Consider the following 25529-nt stretch of genomic DNA (forward strand, 5'->3'; position numbering starts at 1 on the left):
AGACAAGCTAAAGTCTTTATAAACCGCTAGAATGTATCTACTCCTCTCACATTCATGAGCACATACACATACAGTGCATTGGGGAAGTATTCAGACCGCTTGACTTTTTACATTACAGCCTTATTCTAAAATTAAATATTTCTCTCAAATCTACACATGATATGACAAAGCAAAAGTTGAAGATAAAAAAATTAAAGTAAAAAAAAGAAATACCTTATTTACATAAGTATTCAGACCCTTTGCAATGAGTTCCAATGCATCCTGTTTCCATTGATCTCCTTGATATTTCCACAACTTGATTTACCACCTGTGGTAAATTCAATTGATTGGACATGATTTGGAAAGGCACACACCTGTCTATATAAGGTCCCACAGTTGACAGTGCATGTCAGAGCAAAAGCCAAGCCACGAGTTTGGTTACTACATGATTCCATGTGTTATTTCATCATTTGTCTTCACTAAATAGTAAAAAAAAAATAAAAACCTTGAATGAGTAGGTGTCCAAACTTTTGACTGGTACTGTATATTTTTGTATTCTAAAAGTAACAATCAGATCGTTACTATTTACCTGTCAAATGAACAGTAACTAATGGATTACATTTAGAAAGTAAACTACCCAACCCTGGCTAGGGGTAAGTTTAGCATGTTAGCTAACCCTAACCTAAGTAGTTACAAAGTCTCTAACAAGTAGTTGAAAAATTGCAAAAAGTAGTCAGATTCAAACTTATCCTTTGGGTTGCTAGAGCTTTGCGCTATACGCCCACCCATCGAACCCGACCTTACACACGTCCTGACCAACCACCCTCCTTTTGTTTTTTTTTGGCCAAATGTAACATACTAAAAGGAGTTACTTGGATTTACTAACAGAATACGAAATGCTGAGACCAGGTTGGCCCTATGGTAGTCACAGTGCCTGCCTGCACTAAACAATTAATGTATTCAGACCTAGACTTTATCCACATTTTGTTATGTTACAGCCTTATTCTTTAATGGATTAAAAAGTTTTTTTCCCATCAATCTACACACAAACAATACCCCAAAATGACAATGCAAAAACAGGTTTAAAAATGTTTGCTAACTGAAATATCACATTTACTTAAGTATTCAGACCCTTTATTCAGTACTTTGTTGAAGCACATTTGGCAGCAACTACAGCCTCGAGTCTTCTTGGGTATGATGCTACAAGCTTGGCAAACCTGTATTTGGAGACTTTCTCCCATTATTTTCTAAATATCCTCTCAAGCTCTGTCAGATTGCATGGGGACCATTGCTGCACAGCTATTTTCAGGTCACACCAGAGATGTTCGATCGGGTTCAAGTCTGGGCTCTGGCTGGGCCACAAGGACATTCAGAGACTTATCCTAACTAAGCCACTCCTGTGTTGTCTTGGCTGCGTGCTTAGGGTCGTTGTCCTGTTGGAAGGTGAACCTTCACTCCAGTCTGAGGTCCTGAGTGCTTGGCAGCAGGCTTTCATCAAGGATCTGAGTACTTTGCTCTGTTAATCTTTCCCTTGATCATTATTGGTCTTCCAGTCCCTTCCACTGAAAAACATCCCAAGAGTCCTTTAGATGCCAAGCGGGCTGTCATGTGCCTTTTACGGAGGAGTGTCTTCCGTCTGGCCACTACCATAAAGGCCTGATTGGTAGAGTGCTGCAAAGATGGTTGTCCTTCTGGAAGGTTCTCCTATCTCCACAGAGGAACTCGGGAGTGACCATCGGGTTCTTTGTCACCTCCCTTGTCCCCCGATTGCTCAGTTTAGCTGGGCGGCCAGCTCAAGGAAGAGTCTTGGTGGTTCCAAGCTTCTTCCATTTAAGAATGATGGAGGCCACTGTGTTCTTGGGGACCTTCAATGCTGCAGAAATGTTTTGGTACCCTTCCCCAGATCTGTGCCTCAACACAATCCGGTCTCCGAGCTCGACAGAAAATTCCTTCAACCTCATAGCTTGGATTTTGCTCTCACATGCACTCAACTGTTGGACCTTATATAGGGGCGGCAGGGTAGCCTAGTGGTTAGAGCTTTGGACTAGTAACTGGAAGGTTGCAAATTCAAACCCCCGAACTGACAAGGTACAAATCTGTCCTTCTAGGCCGTCATTGAAAATAAGAATTTGTTCTTAACTGACTTACCTAGTTAAATAAAGGTAAAAATATATAGACAGGTGTGTACTTTCCTAAATCATGTCCAATCATTGAATTTACTACAGGTGTACTCCAATCAAGTTGTAGAAACATCAAGGATGAGCAATGGAAACAGGATTCACCTGAGCCTCATACAGTAGCAATGGGTCTGAATAATTACGTTTTTTAAAAATAATTTTGCAAACATTGACAAAAACATGTTTTCGCTTTCTCATTATTGGTTGTGTTCAGATGAGGAAAATGTTTTAATCCATTTTAGAATAAGGCTAGAACGTAACAGAACGTGGAAAAAGGGGTCTGAATACACAATCAAAAACAGGTAGGGTGCAATTGTTTAACGTATAGCCTATTTGACTGAAACCTTAGTTTCAGACCAATACATTTTAAACTACATATTTAGATAGCATAAGATCAGACTAAGTAATCTCAAACGACTCACGCCATTTATAAGCTTATTTTATAGGCATTGCGCCGCATACTTACCTAGTTTGACGCATTAAGCTGTTGATGCTCGCTGCAAGTCATCTCTTGGGTCACTTCCATGCATTCTAATTCCAGTGTTCACACACATGGAAATACACTTGTAGTTTGATTTGGACTTTACGCACTGGTTCTCCTCCTCACCCTTTGAACATGTCGCTGGACTTTTTTTGCTAAGAACGCCATCATAAAGCTGGTCAGCGCATCTGGATTGCAGTAGTACATGCCAAGTCAATTGTAGGAGTGAGGATAAGTTAAAAATTGTAATGTAGGCAGTGAAAAGTCATATTGAAACAATTAAGCACAGGGGCCAATTGCAAACTAGAGGTTTGAGTTAGGCACCCCCATGTGGACATCCATGTTTTTGTAATAAAGAGTTCATCAGGCTTAACATTTGAGGGTTTAAATTAACTGTGAAGCAGCAATCCCAAAGGTTAAGAAATTAGATCCTTTTACCTAACTGTACATAGGAATAATTTATTTGCAATATAAAATTATTTCCCTTGCTTAAAAACAAGGAGTTACACCATCACAATCCAGAAAGCACAATAGTATTATAACACTTCACTGGTCAAGAAAAGTTAAGACAAATATGGTAAATTCCTGAAAATAACACTGATTCCCACCCTCTGACTGCCAAGAAAACACAAAACACTAATTGTGGAACTGAGTTGTTTAATGTATGTACACAAACATGTAAATTACACACGAGACGGGTACAGCATCTGAAAGACAAAAAGCAGCGAGGTGAGTTCATAGGCACCAAATCAATACAAACATACATTGAGTGGGGAATTGGCACACTTCCAGATGTTTTTCCATATGCGCACTTGCCCAATATGTAGTGGTCATGAGGGGGATGTTTAGTACTAAAATAGAGCCTACAATCCATTGAAAAGGTTTGATTTTTTAGCATCAACTTATAAAGAAAAACAAATCCTTTGTAGCTTCACCCCACAACCCAGATGAACAGCAACAATAAGTGGTGTAACACTGCCAGATAAATATTTAAGGAAACCGACATGCCTGAAGGCAAAGCACTGCCCCAACATCTGACAATGGTGGGTTTATTTTTCTCACAGCTTGCCTCATACACAACCAGTCACTGGAAATGGCTGAAAACCACTTCAAAAGGTGGTAAGTGTTGAAATTAAGCATTTTGCTGTTCAAGTTATCCGTTAAGGGTGTTGCATACAGCACAATTTCTTGGATTTTCCATCCAAAGATCAAACCACCGAACAAGAATGCCTTTTCCCTCTCACAAAATCAGTTTCAAGAGGTGATCACACAGAATTACATGGATGTTTCCTGAACTAACAAAAGTTCAAGTTATTCCAAATTCAGGCAACCTCCTTCCTAAAGTATCTCTGATATTAGACATTGCTGTACAAGCCCTACAAAATCACACTTGAATCAACTAATCAAAAGTCTTTGGAGTTGCTGTGTAAGTTAATCAGGTGCGCTTGTGCAGGGATAAAACAATGTTCTATACGGTTGGGTTGCAGCAAATTCCTTTGAGTTGTATTCGCTTTGGCTCAAACCCTACACAGAGCAAAAAAGCAGTGCTGCCCAAACCACCCATGGGGGACCACCACTAGACAGTGAAGGGCTAGAACAGACTGGACTGCCTGTAGGTCCAGGAAGAAACGTATTGCTAATCAGAGAAGAGCAGCTGAAGGTACTACTCACCACTCTGACTCTGTGTCCCATGGCCTTTGCGGGGAGGTTACTGCTGAACTTGGCCCGCACCATTCCACTGTTGCCATGAGCGCGCATGACTTTGCCCCAGATTACCCGCGTCTTGTTGGGCTTGCCACCAGGCGTCACTGTGTTCCTGATAAGATTGAAGACAGTGAGCAGAATTAGACGTCTGTCACAGAACTAAATTAAAACAAGGACAAAGTTCCACCAAAAAAGTGGCTCTATAAAAACAGCATAATAACATCATTTGAAATTGGACCAGACAAGGGAGAAGCATCTTAGAGTAAGGCATAAAAAACATTTTATAATACAGTAATGGGAAGAATACGCTGTCCTACAAATCCCTAAAAGCCTGACACAGCACAAGACTATGTTTACAGACGGGTGATGTCAACAACAAAAAATGTGTGTTGGTAAACACCTCACTTGTCTATATGGTGAACTGGCAACACTAGTCTAGGTTAAAAGAATATAACCCACACATTTAACATCCACTATCAAAAAGGTCAGATGAGACTATAGATTACTACCCTAGCAGTGTTAAATCAAAATATATTTTATATTTGAGATTCTTTAAAGCCACCCTTTGCCTTGACAGCTTTGCACACTCTTGGCATTCTCTCATCCAGCTTCACGAGGTAGTCACCAGCAATCCATTTCAATTAACCGGTGTGCCTTGTTAACACAACCGATTGGTTCAAATTAACTTGTGTCAAGGTAGGGGTGGTATACAGAAGATGGTCTTTTAACATGTAGGTTTTATTTATTTATATATATATATATATATATATGCTAAGTCCATATTACAGCAAGAACAGCTCAAATAAGCAGAGAAACAGCAACCTATGAAGGTCAGTCAATGTGGAAAATTAAGAACTTTGAAAGTTTCTTCAAGTGCAGTCGCAAAAGCCATCAAGCGCTATGATGAAACTGGCTCTCATGAGGACCGCCACAGTAAAGGAAGACCCAGAGTTACCTCTGCTTCAGAGGATAAGTTTATTCGAGTTACCAGCCTCAGAAATTGCACTGCAAATAAATGCTTCAGTTCAAGTAACAGACATCAACATCAACTGTTCAGAGACGGCGCAAATTAGGCCTTAATGGTCGAATTGCTGGAAAGATACCACTACTAAAGGGCTCCAATAAGAAGAGACTTTCTTGGGCCAAGAAACACGAGCAATATACATTAGACAGGTGAAAATATGTCCTTTGGGTTGATGAGCCCAAATTTGAGATTTTAGGTTCCAACCGCCGTGTCTCTGTGAGATGCAGAGTAGGTGAACAAATAATTTCCGAATGAGCGCATTGCGCTGAGTGGGACTATCATTTGTTTTTCAACAGAACAATGACCCAACACACCTCCAGGCTGTGTGAGGGCTATTTGACCAAGGAGGAACCCAGTGGTTACAACATGATTCCATATGTGTTATTTCATAGTTTATGTATTCAGTATTATTCGACAATGTAGAAAATAAAGATAAACCCTTGAATGAGTAGGTGTGAACCGGGGGGGTACCAGTACCGAGCCAATGTGCAGGGGTACAGGTTAGTCAAGGTAATTTGTACATGCAGGTCTGTGGGGTGAATTCTGATACAGCCTGGAACCGAACCAGGGTCTGTAGTGACGCCACTAGCACAGAGATGCAGTGCCTTAGACCGATGCACCAGTTCTGAGCCCAACAGGGTATGCTGTCATTAGGAGGGGAAAAAAGCTCACTTAATTACTCAAAATGACAGCGCCGAAGCGGTCAGGACTTTTCACTGTGAGAGGCAGTACCTCTGTTGGTTGGAGAGAAGGATTCGGACATGTTTAGTGTTGTCGATGTGTGATGCTGTGAAACAGCTGATATTAGCAGGTCCTGTCATGATAACTTGGTTGGTACAGGTGAGCACATCTGCGGTGGAGATCGAATGATTGCTCTCTCTCATGGAAATAATCTTCTGGTCACATTTATATGTAATTATAAACTGGGTGGTTTCAAGCCCTGAATGCTGATTGGCTAACAGCTATAGTATATCAGACCGTACACCATGGGTATGACAAAACATTTATTTGTATTGCTCTAATGACATTGGTAACCAGTTTACAATAGAATTAAGGCAACACGGGGCTTTATGGTATGTGGCGAAGAGTCGTGCCTATTGGCCATAACCAACACCTCCTTTGGCTTTACTGCTTAAATAATAATCATAAGTATAATATATTATACTTGGTACATTTTGAGTGAGTAATTAAGTCAAATTTACAACTGTCATTAAAGAGGTAATGCTCTTCAAAACTAAGTTCCCTTGTAATTTCTTAATTGTTCTTGAGCCATGTATGTTTGAAATGTGTAAGAAAACAAGCTCTTACATTTTAAGTAATCTACAGCAGAACTCTAGAATTGTATTGGAGTCTAATGGGTTAATATAAAATCCTGTGGTAAATACTTATTGTAAATTAGCCATGAAACAGAAGATGGGTTAACTTACTTCTTAGCCTTGTAGACATAAGCACAGCGCTTGCCCAGGTAGAAGTCAACTTCCTCCCTTGTGTAAACTCCCTCCACCTTGAGCAGGGCGGTGTGCTCCCGCTGGTTCCTCAGGCCACGCTTGTACCCGGCAAAGATAGCCTTGCTCCACAGTCTGCGAAAATGAAAAGACTGCATAAACCAGAGCACTCAACCTGTGCATCATGCTGGTGCCAGAGTAATCCAGTCAGCAGTCGATCAACTGCATACCCTAAATACTCACCAGAATCAACCAATGCACAATAGTACTTCCTACTTTGTACAAACACATATCAAATTCAGTATTAACTACCTCCCAAAAATGACCATACTAAAGAAAGTTAAGTAAAGCCTTGCAAATGTGTCTAGTAGCTCAAACAAAACAGTTGCAGTGGCAGATGGCAACAACGCCAACTAAGTTAGCTGGCTATCATTGGCTACTCACCTTCCTGGCATCTCGAGTCTTCTTCCAGCCACGGAAAAACCTGATGAGAAACAATTTAATACATTATGTTCTCGATATGAACGTGCCTGTAGGTTTGACTTGCCATGTTGTCGGTCTGGTGTATGAGTTAGAAGATGACAACTTACAACACTAACGTTAGCTAGATACACACAAATTCAGGACATTGACGAGATAGCCATGTAGATCCAATGAGAACGCTAACTAGCCACTGTGGTAGGGTTTGTCCGTTTAGCCACTAACACACAAAATAAGGGAATGCTGTTGTATCCTAGGCTAAATAGAGATGCATTTTGGTGTATGCATCAGAACGGCCTCAACCCTGCAGTCCGGCGCTTGTCAACTTTGTAAAACTATCCAAGTGATATTTTTCTCATCACAGCCTCTCGGACACAAAATATAGACTGTATGGCAACCTTAACTACAGTTCTCTTTGAAACCATGTGTATTTATGCCAAATGTAGACTTAATAACATAGAAATTTAGATTTTATAAAAGTAGCCTTTTGTACTTCTCACCTTCGCTGTCTGAAAAATGGCGGAAAAGGAAGTTGGAATGGAATGCTGGGAAATTTACGTAGTCGGTTACGACAAACGCATAACCAAAACATTTATTTTTATTTAACTATTCAGTTGTCATTTTATTGCATTCTCGTACGTTTCACACAAAATAATAATCGAAGTAGATAAGAATGTCATTTTTTAAAAACAATAATCAAATGTTGTGCGTTACCAGGGTGACCGGGGTAAACTACCAAGTGTGCTGCTAAGCTAGCTAAACTATGCTCGAGTTAAACTACTGGCCTTTTATTGTCCATAAATACAGCTAGTAAACTTCAACGCGTTCCGTTAAGGCACGTAAGAAATATACCTAGCTACGAATCTGTTGATTGTGTTATTGAGCATTTTGCCCAGGATATTTTCTAACACAAAAATGTCACAGTTAGAAAACGGTAGCGTTAGTAGCTAGCTAGATAGGTGATATTGTAAATTGCTTGGCTAATTTCGCTCGAATTCAGTGTTCACAGACCACCAGGATGCCGGTTCCTTTGTCTGGGGTAGAGCTGCTCAGACTGTGTACAGTGCTCCAGGACTGTGCTGCACAGCTGTCAGTGCTGGGTCACATCATGCCCGACACCTACAGGGGTCGTCCAGAAGCTGATAAGGTATTATCTGATTATCCTCAGTTATACGCGGAGCTAATGTCAGTTGGCTTTTTCAAGCGAATTAATGGTATGGTACTAATGCTATGCTTGCTATCTAAAGCTGTAATTTTCTCCTATTCAGCCCGTATTCATCTGTTTTTCTGGAAGTTTGTGTCAGCTGACATTGGACAGGTCCTTGAACAGCAGAAAGGGGCAGAGCAGAACCTGAAAGCAGCCCGTCAGTTTGAGAGAGAGTCTGGGAGACTGTCAGATGCCACCCGTGAGCTGCAGAGATCCCAGAAGCAACTGAACCGCACACTAGAGGAGAACCCACTGTCCCCTGACAACCTGGCCAAGGTGCAGAGAGACCGGTGGGTTCCAGATAGCTCTTGTTCGGGGCTTGAGTGCACATTCCTACTTGGACCAGAGCTAGGTTCCAGACAATTTAATAAAATAGAAGCCCCCAACTCAACTGTGCTTCAAACAGAGATTAATTATGCACACGAGACAACTTTTCATTGGGATCTTTTTCAAGTCAACCACTGAGTTAAACACATTGTTTACAATTGTCAAACATTTACAAGGTGCAGAGCAGACTGTATTAACTGTGAATCCAAAAAGTACCCTGTATGCCATCTGCCTCATACATGATGATCGATCTCTCTCTCTCTCTCTCTCATATACAGTCAGTTTGTGGCTCACGTGATTGCTGATGTGTTGGCAGAGCTGCAAGAGAGAGGGACCTTTCACAGCTTGCTTTTCGCTGTGGGAGAAGAGAAAAGAAGGAAGGCCAACCTCCTGGACATAATAATCAGGTCAGGTTATGGTCAATATGAACATGTAGGCTAATAATTCATTGTCTGTGCAGGCAATAGTGAAATTCTTTCAAAACCCACACAAAGAGGAGACTGCTGAGGGGAGGATGGCTTGTAATAATATCTGGAATGTTGTAAATGGAACGGAGCCACTATGAGCCTGTTTTATTTTGATTGAAAACAGAGCTATAATTTGTCTTTGCTTATTATAGGACTTGCATACAGTGCCTGCCTTAATGCTATCTAAAGAGGGATTACATTTGATGTTTTTTCTATCAAACACATGGATGTACATCCAGTTTGCTGAGTAGAGTGTTTGTAAATGACATTGCTGAAGTCGAGGATTGGTAGGATAGTTAGTTTTACGAGGGTATGTTTGGCAGCATAAGTGAAGGAGGCTTTGTTGTGAAATAGGAAGACGAAGTATGATAATGTTCCAGCCATTTCTATGAGCCTTAAGAAATGTATTCGACAAATATTACAACAACAAGCAACACCAAACATGAGAGTAAACAAGGAGAACCAATCTCCAAAAGAAAATGAGACTCCGACGGACACAGACGATTTATGCTTTTCACCACCGGGAAATGGTAAGGGTGGAAACCAATCTGTTGAAATCGATCGATGACAAACTGCATACTTGAATTAGTTAGGAAAGATATAAAGGAGTTGAAGGCGAGCCTCGAGATGAGTGACGAAAAAGCTGCGACATTGGAGAAAGATACAAACAAGCTAAAAGGGACAGTCAATAAGATTGAAATGGACGTTAATGAACTTAAAGGAGAACATCTTTCTGAGAGAAGCCTTACTTGACATACAAAATAGATCTATGAGAGAAAATATGGTACCTTACTGCTATCAAAGAAAAAAGGAGAAGTTCCTGAAAATGTGGTGAAGGAATTCCTTCTTACAGCGCTTCAGAACCCACGCGAAGCTGTCGACAAAATCCAACTTGAACGTGTACACTGTTTTAGACAGAGAGGACCGAGATCTGAGTGCCCAATCTTTGCCAAATTTGCTTTCTTTAAAGATAAAATAATGGTTAAAAGCCGGGGTAAAAGACTCGCTGGCACGAAAATAGGCATGAATGATCAGTTTCGAAGGAAATTGCAGAACGGCGCAAAGTTATGTACCCAATCTTCAATGAGAAGATATTAAAAAGGGAAAAGTGTATCTCTCATAGTCGATAAACTGTATATTGACAACCAAATGTTCCGAGACACAAAGACTACACTCTCTCATGGCTATTCTAAATATTACAAAGTTCCTATAGAGGTGTCAAATTAATGGAAGACCCAACACTAGCCATGGTTGGGATTGTAATAAAAAAATATCTAGAAAAGCAATGAAATACAACAATTTAAATAAACTACACTATACCATTCTAGGTCGGGAATGTTGGAAAATAATTACTGTTAGACTTTCCATTTATAGTATTATGAATTGATAAGACAGCATTAGAAGAAAAGATAATGAACTAAATTATACATCTTCAAATACAAGGAACTGGAACACAAAAGTACTGAATAAACATGGAAGAGATAAAACACAGAGGACATCGAAGACACAGTATGTGAGTATGTGCAGGGGTATTGTGATGGAAGGTGGGGTGAGTGTTTTTGTGTTTGGAAAAGTGTGGAGTTGAGTGAGTGAAAAGGGATAGTGGTTGCAAATCCCAGAGCCCATGTGTGTTTGTGAGCAGGGGTTATGAGAGCTATCAATTGTGTGCAGATGTGGGATATACATTTTAAAATATATTGTAAATGTAGTTGATTTATTTATTGGCCTATCATGATGGAACGGTCCCCAACCCTATACCTGAGAGATCCATACGCTAAGGAGAAGTCCTTATCTGTTTTATGGGCCTACTGTAAGTAGCCTATACGCAGCCAAATCAGAATGATGAATGTGTCAGACCTAAAGCAGTACCGTCCCCTCAAGATTCTGATTCTGCCTGGCAGGGTTGGTCCTACAAAGCCAAATCCCCCTGATGGGAGAGCATAATATACAAGGAAATTCTCAAAGCTGCTAATGAGAACCTTGAAGACCTTATACCTAGCTGGTTGGGGATTCCAGTGGGGTGTCCCCACCCAGGCAGTGGCAGTTCTGGCAACACTAGCTGCAGTAACCAATGGGGAGGGGTCACACTCGGACATTCAGAGATGGCACAAAATCAAAGGTCTGACAACACAGAGATGCTTGGGAGTATGGTCACAACAGGGGACCGTTGGGGTGTAGCTGAGCGCCATCAGCTAGGACGTGACAATGGTTAATCAAATCTCCCCATTATTGTTACATTTTGCATGCCTTCTCAAACAGCTTCAACTATATCAAGTCCTTTCTTGAGTTGGGCTCAGGGATGGAACAACCGGGGAACAATTGGAGGTTTACTTAGTAGCAATGCAAATATAATGGTATATGGTATATATAATGGTATATAATGGTATATGGACACTCAATCACTATGGTAATTTTAAATGGTAAGTTTACAAACACATATTATTATAAATAGATTTGAAACTTGTATTTCAGTATGGTAAATGGTGAAATAAGTATAGCCAGTTATAATTAATGGCTTAGCAGATAATTAGAAAAGACGATCAGTATTTACCTGGCTAAAAGAGAAGAAATATAATATCTATTGTTTACAGGAAACTCATTCAACTATTTTAGATGAAGTTGTGTGGAAAAAGGACTAGGGAGGCGAAATATATTTCTCCTATGGGCAAAGAAACTCAAAAGGGGTAATGATATTAATGAACAGTAATTTTGATCCGAATGTGCAAACTGTCCACAAACAGATCCTCAAGGTAGATGGGTGAATGTAAATGATATTGGACCATAAACAGATATGTCTCATTAACCTTTACGGACCAAATTATGATGATCTACTCTTCTTTGACAATATATATATAATAATTTTATCAACCATACAAGCAATACAAGACTGTATTATCATGCTGGGAGATTATATTACGGTTTTAAATACCGCTATGGACCGTAAAGGAAATCACACTACAAACTATCCCCTTCAGACACTTAAGGAAATCCCGAATGCCATGGATATATTGGAACTAGTGGATATATGGAGGCTTAAATATCCTGACCTAGTGAGATATACATGGCAGTGGCTCAATCAACCTAGTCGTCTTGACTACTTTCTCTCTGGCACCAAAAGTTAGTGTTGATAAGGGACATTGCAGTAGTAGCATCAAATAATTGGCATATATATTACTCTTACAGAATTTCCACGTGGGCGAGGATATTGAAAATGTAGTTAAAGCCTAATGGATGACAACTTGTTTTTAACTAGGACAGAAGAATTTATAACTGACTATTTCCGACAAAACATAGGTATTAGAGGTCGACGGATTATGATTTTTCAACGCTGATAACGATTATTGGAGGACCGATTGAAAATCGGCCAATTTTTATATATATGTATGTAATAATGACAATTACAACAATACTAAATTAACACTTATTTTAACTGAATATAATACGTAACTAAAATCTATGTAGTCTCAAATAAATAATGAAACATGCTCAATTTGGTTTAAATAATGCAAAAACACTGTTGGAGAAAAAAGTAAAAGTGCAATATGTGCCATGTTCCTTGCTCAGAACATATGAAAGCTGGTGGTTCAGTATTCCCAGTTAAGAAGTTTTAGGTTGTAGTTATTATAGGAATTATGACACGGACTTTCTCTCTATACCATTTGTATTTAATATACCTTTGGCTATTGGGTGTTCTAATAGGCACTTTAGTATTGCCAGCCTAATCTCAGGAGTTGATAGGCTTGAAGTCAAACAGCGATTTGAATCAAGCATTGCTAAGAGCTGCTGGCAAATGCAGTAAAGTTTGAATGAATGCTTACGAACCTGCTGCTGCCTACCACCGCTCAGTCAGACTGCTCCATCAAATCATAGACTTAATTATAACATAATAACACACAGAAATACGAGCCTTAGGTCATTAATATGGTCAAATCCGAAAACAATTATTTTGAAAGCAAAACGTTTATTCTTTCAGTGAAATACGGAACCGTTCCGTATTTTATCGAACCGGTGGCACCCATAAGTCTAAATATTGCTTTTAAATTGCACAACCTTCAGTGTTATGTCATCATTATGTAAAATTCAGGCAAATTAGTTTGCACCGAGCCAGGCGGCCCAAACTGTTGCATATACCCTGACAATGCGTGCAATAAACGCAAGAGAAGTGACAATTTCCCTAGTTAATATTGCCTGCTAACATTGAATTTATTTTAAACTAAATATGCAGGTTTAAAAAAATATATACTTGTGTATTGATTTTAAGAAAGGCATTGATGTTGATAGTTAGGTACATTCGTGCAACGATTGCGAATGCGCTTTTGTTATATCATCCCGTTTGGTGAAGTCGGCTGTGATTTGATGATAAATTAACAGGCATCGCATTGATTGAGGACAAGCTAGTTAACCTAGTAATATCATCAACCATGTGTAGTTAAGTGATTATGTGAAGATTGATTGTTTTTTTTATAAGATAAGTTTAATGCCAGCAGCATACCACCCTGCATACCACTGCTGGTTTGCTTCTGAAGCTAAGCAGGGTTGGTCCTGGTCAGTCCCTGGATGGGAGACTAGATGCTGCTGGAAGTGGTGTTGGAAGTGGTGTTGGAGGGCCAGTAGGAGGCACTCTATCCTATGGTATAAAAGAAAGACATAGCCCACTGCCCTGTGTAGGGTGCTGTCTTTCGGATGGGAAGTTAAACAGGTGTCCTGACTCTCTGAGGTCATTAAAGATCCCATGGCACTTATTGTAAGAGTAGGGGTGTTAACCCCTCCTGGCTAAATTCCCAATCTGGCCCTCGAACCATCACGATCCCCAGTTTACAATTGGCTCATCCCCCTCTCCCCTGTAACTATTCCCCAGGTTGTTGCTGCAAATGAGAACGTGTTCTCAGTCAACTTACCTGGTAAAATAACGGATAAATAAAATAAAAATGCTAGCCAGCAACTTACCTTGGCTCCTTGCTGCACTCACATAACAGGTGGTCAGCCTGCCACGCAGTTTCCTCGTGGAATGTAATATAATCGCCGTCCAAAAATACCAATTACCGATTGTTATGTATAGAAGATCCCCTTATTGTATGGGACACTTTTAAATGCAATTCAGTACTCATCTCTAAAACAAAAGCAATTTAGGTCAAAATCATAATTTTTTATTTTACCTTTATTTAACTAGGCAAGTCAGTTAAGAACAAATTCCTATTTTCAATGACAGCCTAGGAACAGTGGGTTAACTGCCTTGTTCAGGACAACAACATATTTTTACCTTGTCAGCTCGGGGATTCGAACTTGAAACCTTTCAGTTACTAGTCCAACGCTCTAACCACTAGGCTATCTGCCACCCGGGCTTAGTGGGACTATCAAGAATGAGAGTGATGGAGTGCTGCATCAGATGACCTGGCCTCCACAATCACCTGACCTCAACCCAATTGAGATGGCTTGGGTTGAGTTGGACCGCAGAGTGAAGGAAAAGCAGCCAACAAGTGCTCAGTATATGTGGGAACTCCTTCAAGACTGTTGGAAAAGCATTCCAGGTGAAGCTGGTTGAGAGAATGCCAAGTGTGCGCAAAGCTGTCATCAAGGCAAAGGGTGGCTATTTGAAGAATCTCAAATGATTTGTTTAACACTTCTTTGGTTACAACATGATTCCATATGTGTTATTTCATAGTTGATGTCTTCAAAATGATTCGACAATGTAGAAAATAGTAAAAACAAAGAAAAACCCTTGAATGAGTAGGTGTTCTAAAACTTTTGACCAGTAGTGTATTTACAAAAAAATATGAGGGATTGGAAATGATGCAGAGAATTACATTGATGGAAGCTACAATCTATCCACAATATTAAAGCTGATCTACCACCTAAAAAAAAAAAAATGCTGCACGGCCAATGCAGATTGACCATGTACTGCCTTTAACCCTTCTGTCTTGTGATACGTGTTATGTTCGTCACTGTTTTTACAATCGGGTAGGACACATTTTGAATACAGTTGTTCCATATGCTAGCTAGTTTGCAACATTGCAGAAAATGTAAGAAAAGATGGAGAAATGGAATTCTGTTTTGCCAGAAGTGTGCTCTAAACACAAAATCGAGTCGATGAAGTCATTACAACACCACTGCTTTAACACAACATTGCTGTAAGGTACTTAATTAAAAATACTTTAAAGTACTACTTAAGTCATTTTTGGAGGGTATCTGTACTCAACTTTACTATTTATATTTTTGACAACTTACTTTTACTTAACTTTATTCCTAAAGAAAATATTGTACTTTTTACTCCATACATTTGCCCTGGCAACCCAAAGTACTCGTTACATTTTGAACGCTTAGCAGGACAGGGAAATTGTGAAATTCTGAGTGTTAGAGTGTGCCCCTGGCTATCCGTACATTTTAAAACCCCAAACAATTGCCATCTGCTTTGCTTAATAATAGGAATTATAAATGATTTATACTTTTACTTTTGATACAAAAGTACATTTTAGCATTTGATACTTAAGTACATTTAAAACCAAGTACTTTTAGACTTTTACTTAAGTAGTATTTTACTGGCTGACTCGCATTTACTTATTTGGGTACTTTTTCCACCACTGTAACACACTAACTTACTAAAGAAAATAGACATTTTGGCTTGTCTCCCTACAGGATTTGGTTAAAGTTTAGTGCATCAAGTGTGGCAAACAGTCGGCGATGTATTGAAAATGAAAGTGGAGAAATCGATGGTAATAGTCGTTTATAATTGTATTTTATTAACTGAGGATCAGATTCGTGTTCTGAACTCTCAAGGAATCGCTACCGCATACGCTGATCAAAGTGAGATGGAGGACAAGAAAATTGCAAAGGGTGAATACACAATTGTTTTCGGGACTGCTGAAACTTTTGTTGGCTCAGAGAAATGACGATGCCTACTTTAAACGTCATTGTTCCGCGAGTGTCTCATTTGAATGGCTGTCGATGAGGTCGACAACGTGGTACAATGGTCAGGTACACTATATATACAAAGGTATGTGGACACCCCTTCAAATTAGTGTATTCAGCTATTTCAGCCACACCATGTGTTTACAATCGAGTACACAGCCAGGCAATATCCATAGCCAAACATTAGCAGTAGAATGGTCTTACTAAAAAGCGCAGTGAATTTCAACGAGGCACCGTCATAGGATGCAACCTTTCCAACAAGTCAGTTCGTCAAATTTCTACCCTGCTAGAGCTGCCACGGTCAACTAAGTGCTGTTATTGTTTAGTGGAAACGTCTAGGAGCAACAACAGCTCAGCCGCAAAGTGGTAGGCCACACAAGCTTACAGAATGGGACAGCCGAGTGCTGAAGCGCATAAAAATTGTCTGTCCTCCGTTGTAACACTCAGTACAGAGTTCCAAACTGCCTCTGGAAGCAACGTCAGCACAAGAACTGTTTATCGGGAGCTTCATGAATTGGGTTTCGGTGGCCGACCAGCTGCACACAAGTGTTGGCTGGAATGGGGTAAAGCTTGCTGCCATTGGACTCTGGAGTCATGAATCACACTTCACCATCTGCAGTCTGACGGACAAATTTGGGTTTGGTGGATGCCAGGAGAATGCGCTACCTGCCCGAATGCATTGTGCCAACTTTAAAGTTTGATGAAGAGGAATAATTGTCGGAGGCCGCTTTTCATGGTTCGGGCTATTCTAAACGATTCTGTGCTTACAACTGTGTAAATTAGATTCCTGTATTTAATTTGAAATACATTTGCCAACATTTCTAGAAAAAAAATGGTTTTCATTGTCATTATAGGGTATTGTGTGTACATCGTGAGAATTATTATTTATTTAATATTTTGAATTCAGGTAGTAACACAAAAAAGAAAATATTCAGACCCCTTGACTTTTCCCACATTTTGTTACGTTCAACTTATTCTAATTAAAAAAATTCCTCAATCTACACGCAATACCCCATACCCCATAATGACGTGAACAATTTTTGTATTTTGTTTATCTTTTTTTAAACATACCTTATTTACATAAGTATTCAGACCCTTTGACATGAGACTTGAAATTGAGCTCAGGTACAGTGGGGGGAAAAAATAATTTAGTCAGCCACCAATTGTGCAAGTTCTCCCACTTAAAAAGATGAGAGGCCTGTAATTTTCATCATAGGTACACTTCAACTATGACAGACAAAATGAGAAAAAAAAAATCCAGAAAATCATTGTAGGATTTTTAATGAATTTATTTGCAAATTATGGTGGAAAATAAGTGTTGAGGCACAGATCTGGGGAAGGGTACCAAAGAAAATTCTGCAGCATTGAAGGTCTCCAAGAACACAGTGGCCTCCATCATTCTTAAATGGAAGATGTTTAGATCCACCAATAATCTTCCTAGAGCTGGCCGCCCGGCCAAACTGAGCAATCTGGGGAGAAGGGCCTTGTTCAGGGAGGTGACCAAGAACCCGATGGTCACTCGGTCAGAGCTCCAGAGTTCCTCTGTGGAGGTTGGAGAACCTTCCAGAAGGACGGCCATCTCTGCAGCACTCCACCAATCAGGCCTTTATGGTAGTGGCCAGACGGAAGCCACTCCTCCGTAAAAGGCACATCACAGCCCGTTTGCCAAAAGGCACCTAAAGGACTGAGCATGAGAAACAAGATTCTCTGCTCTGATGAAACCAAATTGAATTCTTTGGCCTGAATGCCAAGTGTCACGTCTGGAAGAAACCTGGCACCAACCCTACAGTGAAGCATGGTGGTGGCAGCGTCATGCTGTGGGGATGTATTTCAGAGGCAGGGACGGGAAGACTAGTCAGGATTGAGGGAAAGATGAGCAGAGCAAAGTACAGAGAGATCCTTGATGAAAACCAGCTCCAGAGGGCTCAGGACCCTAGAATTGGGCCAACGTTCACCTTCCAACAGGACAACGACTCTAAGCAGACAGCCACGACAATGCAGGATTGGCTTTGGGACAAGTCCTTGAGTGGCCCAGCCGGAGCCTGGACTTGAACCCGATCGAACATCTCTGGAAAGACCTGAAAAATAGCTGAGCAGCGACACTCCCCATCCAACCTGACAGAGCAGATCTGCAGATAATGGGAGAAACTCCCCAAATACAAATGTGCCAAGCTTGTAGCGTCATACCCAAGAATACTCGAGGCTATAATCGCAGCCAAAGGCACTTCAACAAAGTATTGAGTCAAAAGTTTGGACACACCTACTCATTCAAGGGTTTTTCTTTATTTTTGTTATTTTCTACATTGTAGAATAATAGTGAATATATCAAAACTATGAAATAATGCATATGGAATCATGTAGTAACCACGGGGTTGAGATTGGGTGATTGCGGAGGCCAGGTCATCTGATGCAGCATTTCATTACTCTCTTTCTTGGTCAAATAGCCAATACCCAGCCTGGAAGTGTGTCGGGTCATTGTCCTGTTGAAAAACAAATGATAGTGGGACTAAGCGCAAACCAGATGGGATGGGGTTTCGCTGCAGAATGCTGTGATAGCCATGCTGGTTAAGTGTGCCTTGAATTCTAAATAAATCACTGACAGTGTCACCAGCAAAGCACCCCCACACCATAACACCTCCTCCTCCATGCTTCACGGTGGGAACCAGACATGTGGAGGTCATCCGTTCACCTACTCTGCATCTCACAAAGACAGCGGTTGTAACCAAAAATCTCAAATTTGGACTCAGACCAAAAAGGACAGATTTCCACCGGTCTAATGTCCATTGCTCGTGTTTCTTGGCCCAAGCAAGTCTCTTCTTCTTATTGGTGTTCATTAGTAGTGGTTTCTTTTCAGCAATTCGACCATGAAGACCTGATTCACACAGTCTCCTCTGAACAGTTGATGTTGAGATGTCTGTTACTTGAACACTGAAGCATTTATTTGGGCTGCAATTTCTGAGGCTGGTAACTCTAATGAACTTATCCTCTGCAGCAGAGGTAACTCTGGGTCTTCCTTTCCTGTGGCGGTCCTCATGAGAGACAGTTTCATAGCGCGTGATCGTTTTTGCGACTGCTCGAAGAAACTTTCAATGTTCTTAAAAATGTCCACATTGACTGACCTTCATGTCTTAAAGTAATGTTGGACTGTCGTTTCTCTTTGCTTATTTGAGCTGTTCTTGCTATAATATGGACTTGGTCTTTTACCAAATAGGGCTATCATCTGTATACCACCCCTGCCTTGAAACAACAACTGATTGGCTCAAATGCAATAAGGAAAGAAATTCAACAAATTAACTTTTAACAAGGCACGCCTGTTAGTTGAAATACATTCCAGATGACTACCGCATGAAGCTGGTTGAGAGAATGCCAAGAGTCGACTCACACTTACACATTGGGCCTGATTGCTGTCTGTGTGTATTGCAGGGAGGAGGGCGGCCGGCGGAAGACCAAAGCTCTTCAGAGACAGCTGCTTGACATCCGCAAGGAAAAAACTCTGGAGCTGCAGGTACCATAACTGAGGAAAACAACGGGGAGACACTCCTTCACATCGCCAATATGATTTTCAATCTAGTAATGGGCAAGGTTAGAATTAGGCTACACATTCACTGACTCTTGGTGGTGCTCCAAGCTCTTCGAGGGTGTCAGACGTCAATGTCTTTGAAAATCGGGGTGCCTGTTTTTCATTCTCAGGTAAATACATTAGACAGTACTGGCAACTTATGTAATACTTTGCGCAAACTGTCTTAATGTTGTCCCTTTAGCGACGCGAGGAGATGACTGCCCACCTGAAAGACCAACTACAGGAGATGAAGGCTAAGACTGGCCTGGAGAGGAAGTATGTGAAGAGCAGTGCGGAGCTGCTGGTGTACCAGGGACAGAAGATCAACACACACTCTGAGAAGCAGCTGGAGGATGAGATCAGGGTGTGTGTCTTTGTGGCCCTGTCTAGAATCATCCCCTAAAGCTGTGTTTACACAGGCAGCCCAAATCTGATTAGCCCAATTAGATTGGTCAAAAGACCAATTAGTGGTAAAAAGATCAGAATTGGGCTGCCTGTGTAAACAATCTAAGTGCCTCATGCATTGGCGGGCGGATTGGCCATCTGGCAATTCTGGCATTTGCTAGATGGGCTGGACCATTTTTGTTGTTGGGTAGGATTGATTGAAATTCACACACACACAAATATATTTTTTTATATAAAGACATGGCGGGCGGCCCATGGGCCTGTTAAGATTTGTTGTACAGAGTTTTGCACAGTTTCTATGTTCTACTAATCTATAATGAGCCTGGCTGATCAGTGGGCAACGGCAACGGTTAATGTGTATTGAGTTTCCACTTCCTCTGATGTTGAACCTCAAGTTAATTAGCCTATGATATTACTTAGTGCACATATGTATTTAAATGTCATGTCAGCACTGCTCCCAGTGTCTAATTAGGGTGTGTAGGGTCACGGTGTATGTGTGTGTGGGGGGTGAGTTGGCGGCGCACAGAGTGATGTGGGCTCGTGTGGATGAAATGCCAGGGCTGAATTCTTGTTCCAGTCTACCATGTAGATCTCATAGAATTGGGTAGGTATTGCTTTTTGCTAATACCTACACATTTCTTCTGGCTATCCCATCCTTTCAGATCTACACAAGTGGCTAGGGGCCTGGGGCTGTTTCTGGACAGAGCCTTTGGTGTGACTTGGCTACAGACTTTGTAGCAACTGTGAGGTTTGGCTGTACAGAGATGGTCACCACTACATGTACATCTGTGTAATCATTGTTCCTCTGTCCTCAGCTACAGCAGGAGAGGTTGGAGGAGGAGAGGAGAGTTCATATGGAGATGGAGACTTTCCTCAAGGAACATCAGACAGTATGTGTGCAGTGGTGGTTGGAAAATGACATGACTCGTGTATTGGAGCATAATTTAACTTTTGTGTGATATATACAGTACCGGTCAAAAGTTTTAAAAACCTACTCATTCCAGGGTTTTTCTTTATTTTTACTAATGATCTACATTGTAGAATAATAGTGAACACATCAAAACAATGAAATAACACATATGGAATCATGTCGTAACCAAAACAAGTGTAAAAAAATATATATATATATATTTGAGATTCTTCAAAGTAGCCACCCTTTGCCTTGTTGACAGCTTTGCACACTCTTGGCATTCTCTCAACCAGCTTCACCTGCAATGCTTTTCCAACAGTCTTGAGGAAGTTCCCACATATGCTGAGCACTTGTTGGCTGCTTTTCCTTCACTCTGCGGTCCGACTCATACCAAACCATCTCAATTGGGTTGAGGATGGGTGATTGTGGAGGCCAGGTCATCTGATGCAGCACTCCATCACTCTCCTTCTTGGTCAAATAACCCTTACACAGCCTGGAGTCAGCAATTTGACCACAGCAATTTGACCATGAAGGCCTCAAATCTAAAATACATTGATTTGTTTAACACTTGTAGAAAATAGTAAAAAATAAAAAACTCAAATGAGTAGGTGTCCAAACTTTTGACTGGTACTGTATGTAAATTCAGTCTTTAAGTAATGGACTGTCATTTCTCTTTGCTTACTTGAGCTGTTCTCACAACACAACTGATTGGCTCAAACGCATTAAGAATGAAAGAAATTCCACAAATGAACTTTTAAGGCACACACGTTAATTGAAATGCATTCCAGGTGACTACCTCATGAAGCTAGTTGAGAGAATGCCAAGAGTGTGCAAAGCACTCATCAAGGCAAAGGGTGGCTATTTAAAGTATAAAATATAGATTTTTTTTAACAATACATGATTCCATATGTGTTATTTCATAGTTTTGATGTCTTCACTATTATTCTACAATGTAGATAATAGTAAAAATAAAGAAAAACCCTTGGATGAGTAGGTGTTGTAAAACTTTTGACTGGTAGTGTGTATTGGGTGTAGTAGGATGACTTGGTACGTTATTTTAGCTGCCATCTAAAACATCTAATGCTGTTATTTTATTGCAATAGTAGAATCCCAAATCAATCCCTAGTCCCCATTCAGGGTTCGGCAACCTTTACGACAGCAATAGCAATTTTTTTAAATCACAAAACATTAGTTGGGGGAGCTGTACACGAAATCGATGAGCCCTTGTCTCTAGAGCAATAGTGGCCATAGCTGGGATTTAGCACCACGGATAGCTGCAGATCAAATCACTGCAAAATCTGACTTTCAGAACCACAAAACAGGTTGTCTGTCAGGTGACGCTGCAACAATGTGTGTTTGTGTGCACCTCTCAGAGTCTGGGGGAGAAGCTGGAGGTGTGGATGGAGCGCTATGAGAGAGACATGGAGGATAAGCAGCAGGAGCTTAACAGCCTGAGGAACAACAAAGCTAACAATCTCTCCGGGCTCCAGGAGCTGGCCAAGAAGGTGAGGACATAGCCTGGGTTGATTTCATTCGGCACCAAACAGGGAAAAAACGGACTGAAACAGGGAGGGACCACCTGGACTTTTCTAAAAAATAAACAGTAGTTTTTATTTTCCGTTGCATAATGTTTTGCTTCGGTGTGCCCTAATGAATACAACCCATTTTTTTCTGTAGTATACAGGTTAGCGCTAGGTAATGAATAGGATAGTAGGCCTGATATACACTAAGTATACCAAATATTAGGAACACAGTCCTATTATTGAGTTGCACATCCCACTTGCAAATAAACTGTTATTACAAGTCCTCAGATCATTAAAGGGGCAATCTGCAGTTGCTACATACGTTTTTTAAAACTTTGAAATTAATTGTACACTACATAGCCAAAAGTATGTGGACACCCCTTCAAAGTAGTGGATTTTATAAGTAAACAAAGATTGAAAACGACAGGCTGTGGTCTATGGGAACAAATTAGTCATAGTGGGCAGAGCAAGCAAGGAGGGGACAGAGCCAAACACGAGCTAGTGAGATTCTATATTGGCGCGTTCTAGCATGCATCTGCATATTGCACCTGTGCAATAACTCAATTCACCCTTGCACTCCTAAACAACGCAATTTAAAAAAAACTTGTACCCTTGCAAAGTCTACAAAACATAGTCCACTCTGTTCATAACAGATTGTAGTTTTGGGAACAGAAAACTGTATTGAGATCAAATGTTTCATTGATGAGAAAATTTGCAGAATGTCGGCCAAAATCCACCTTCTCCCACTGCAGGCCAGTGGGCTTCCTCTCACTACCATATTTGGTAGTGAGTGGAAAAGCCAAGCAGATGCTTCACATTTGTCTTATTGTTCTGTGACACAGCCATGCAATCTTCATAGACAAACATTGGCAGTAGAATGGCCCTTACTGAAGAGTTCAGTGACTTTCAACGTGGAACCGTCATAGGATGCCACTTTTCCAACAAGTTAGTTTGTCAAATTTCTGCCCTGCTAGAGCTGCCCCGGTCAAATGCAGGTGCTGTTATTGAAGTGGAAACCTCTAAGAGCAACAACGGCTCAGCCGGGAAGTGGTAGGCCACACAAGCTCACAAAATGGGACCGCCAAGTGCTGAAGCGCGTAAAAAATGTCTGTCCTCGGTTGCAACACTCACTACCGAGTTCCAAACTGCCTCTGGAAGCAACGTCAGCACAATAACTGTTTGTCAGGAGCTCCATGTAATAGGTTTCCATACATAGCTTTTTACAAAAAACTAAAATAGACTGCAAATTGTCGCTTTTAGAAAGTATACCTGTATGGAACAGAAATTATACTCTGCATATTGACTCCGTCTTTGTACTTTCTTCTGTTCCAGTATAGAGACAGTGAGCAGGTGGTCATCGAGGACAGGATGGAGAAAGAGGCCCTACGCAGGAAGCTGGAGAAGGAACACATGGAGCGAGACGCAGCCACCAAGGTAATCATTAAACACTCTAATAAATCACCTCCACCTGCCCAGCAAGGAAACCAATCACATCCAGTGGCAGTGCAGTGTTTAATGCCATGCATCTTGTTCACAACTGTACTACCCTGTTCATTACACTAAATCATGTTGTTGTTCCCTGTGTCACTTGCAGATCCAGTCGTGGTGGAGGGGAACGTTAGTGCGACGCGGCCTGGGCCCCTATAAGAAAGGCAAGAAGCCCAAGGAGGGCAAGAAGGGAAAGAAGAAAAAGTGAGGTGTCCCTTCAAGGGCTCCAAAAAGTCTCAATACAGACGTGTTACTTTTCATCAATGTTCAATTCCTGATTACAGACAATCTAAGTCGACACTTGGCCTGTAGGCAAATATATATTCAATGAGAAAAGCTTTTTTCCCCTCTTTAACAGAGTAAAGTTGGCATGGTCATTTTGAATACTACTACCACCATTGCAAGGTTCTTACTTATATGCAGTCTAACACAAGGGCAAGAATGGTAATAAACAAGCGTACTCATGAGACTGATATGGGTCACTTTTATTAAAGCCAAATATTAATTCCAGAAAATAATAATTCAATTTTGTACATGTTTTCAGGGACAATTTCTCAGCAAACGGTGTAAAAATGTAAAGTTAAAAAGACCCATGTTGCGGTCATGAAAGAAGGTCCTCTCTTTGTGGTACCTACTTGTAAACACATGGAATGTATCTATTTTACTGTACATATGTCACAGGGTCCAGACCCAGCAGTAGGGGCACATGATTCCTGCTAGAGAAAGCCCAAGTCAGTAAGGGTGAAAATATCAAAACAAAACATTTATAATATATTTAAAATCACCTTTAACTTCCCTTTTGAGAACTCTGAGTCTATCTAAAACAAAGTTAAAATGGTAAAAACATACCTCTGATATATTTTTTCACTTCAGAAGCTACGTAGGCTGATTCCCAGTTTACATCGCTTTTACTGTAGGGATGTGCATCTATGTAGGCAGATTCCCAGTCTACATCACTTTTTCTGTATGGATGTGCATCTAAGTAGGCAGCCTACGTAGCTTTTACTGTAGAGATGTGCATCTCTGTAGGCAGCCTACATAGCCTTTACTATAGGGATGTGCATCTCTGTAGGCAGATTCCCAGTCTACATCACTTTTTCTGTAGGGATGTGCATCTAAGTAGGCAGCCTACGTAGCTTTTACTGTAGGGATGTGCATCTCTGTAGGCAGCCTACATAGCTTTTGAAGGGAAAAATATATATCAGAGGTATGTTTTTACCATTTTAACTTTCTTTTAGATAGAGTTCTGAAAAGGGAGGCTGGGAATCTGCCTACAAGATCCCAGAGCCCATCAATCAGTGGTCCTCGGGTCAGTCTTCACCAAAGTATTATTGCCAGCTCTGTGGCTAGCACTCCCTCATCCCTCTCCCTGGGAACGAGAGGTTGTGTCTGCCTCAGAACTAAGAGTCAGTCCGTTAACCTGACTTTCTGTGGGTAACACTGCTCT

At 40.8% G+C, this 25529-nt stretch overlaps 2 protein-coding genes across 3 annotated transcripts; one reads left to right on the forward strand and one right to left on the reverse strand.

The window, feature by feature from the left end:
- Positions 1-3277: 3277 nt before the first annotated feature.
- On the reverse strand, positions 3278-7820 carry LOC139392903 (large ribosomal subunit protein eL33). Its single transcript, XM_071141228.1, has 5 exons — positions 7791-7820; positions 7255-7294; positions 6793-6945; positions 4309-4453; positions 3278-3344 (listed from the first exon to the last, which is right to left on the reverse strand). Exons 2-5 carry the CDS (start codon positions 7263-7265, stop codon positions 3321-3323), a joined length of 333 nt encoding a protein of 110 aa, XP_070997329.1. The 5' UTR covers positions 7266-7294; positions 7791-7820; the 3' UTR covers positions 3278-3320.
- Positions 7821-8239: 419 nt separating this feature from the next.
- Positions 8240-24547, forward strand: LOC139393306 (IQ motif containing G). 2 transcript variants are annotated; one of them, XM_071141836.1, is made up of 9 exons: positions 8240-8437; positions 8585-8787; positions 9103-9231; positions 19621-19702; positions 19959-20120; positions 20977-21051; positions 22445-22576; positions 23927-24028; positions 24189-24547. In XM_071141836.1, exons 1-9 carry the CDS (start codon positions 8309-8311, stop codon positions 24288-24290), a joined length of 1116 nt encoding a protein of 371 aa, XP_070997937.1. In that variant the 5' UTR covers positions 8240-8308; the 3' UTR covers positions 24291-24547. The 2 variants fall into 2 exon arrangements, with proteins under 2 accessions (XP_070997937.1, XP_070997938.1); XM_071141837.1 differs by having other exon boundaries at positions 20983-21051.
- Positions 24548-25529: the final 982 nt, after the last annotated feature.

This window comes from Oncorhynchus clarkii, chromosome 33 (assembly GCF_045791955.1).
Source record: "Oncorhynchus clarkii lewisi isolate Uvic-CL-2024 chromosome 33, UVic_Ocla_1.0, whole genome shotgun sequence".
Lineage (NCBI taxonomy): Eukaryota > Metazoa > Chordata > Actinopteri > Salmoniformes > Salmonidae > Oncorhynchus > Oncorhynchus clarkii.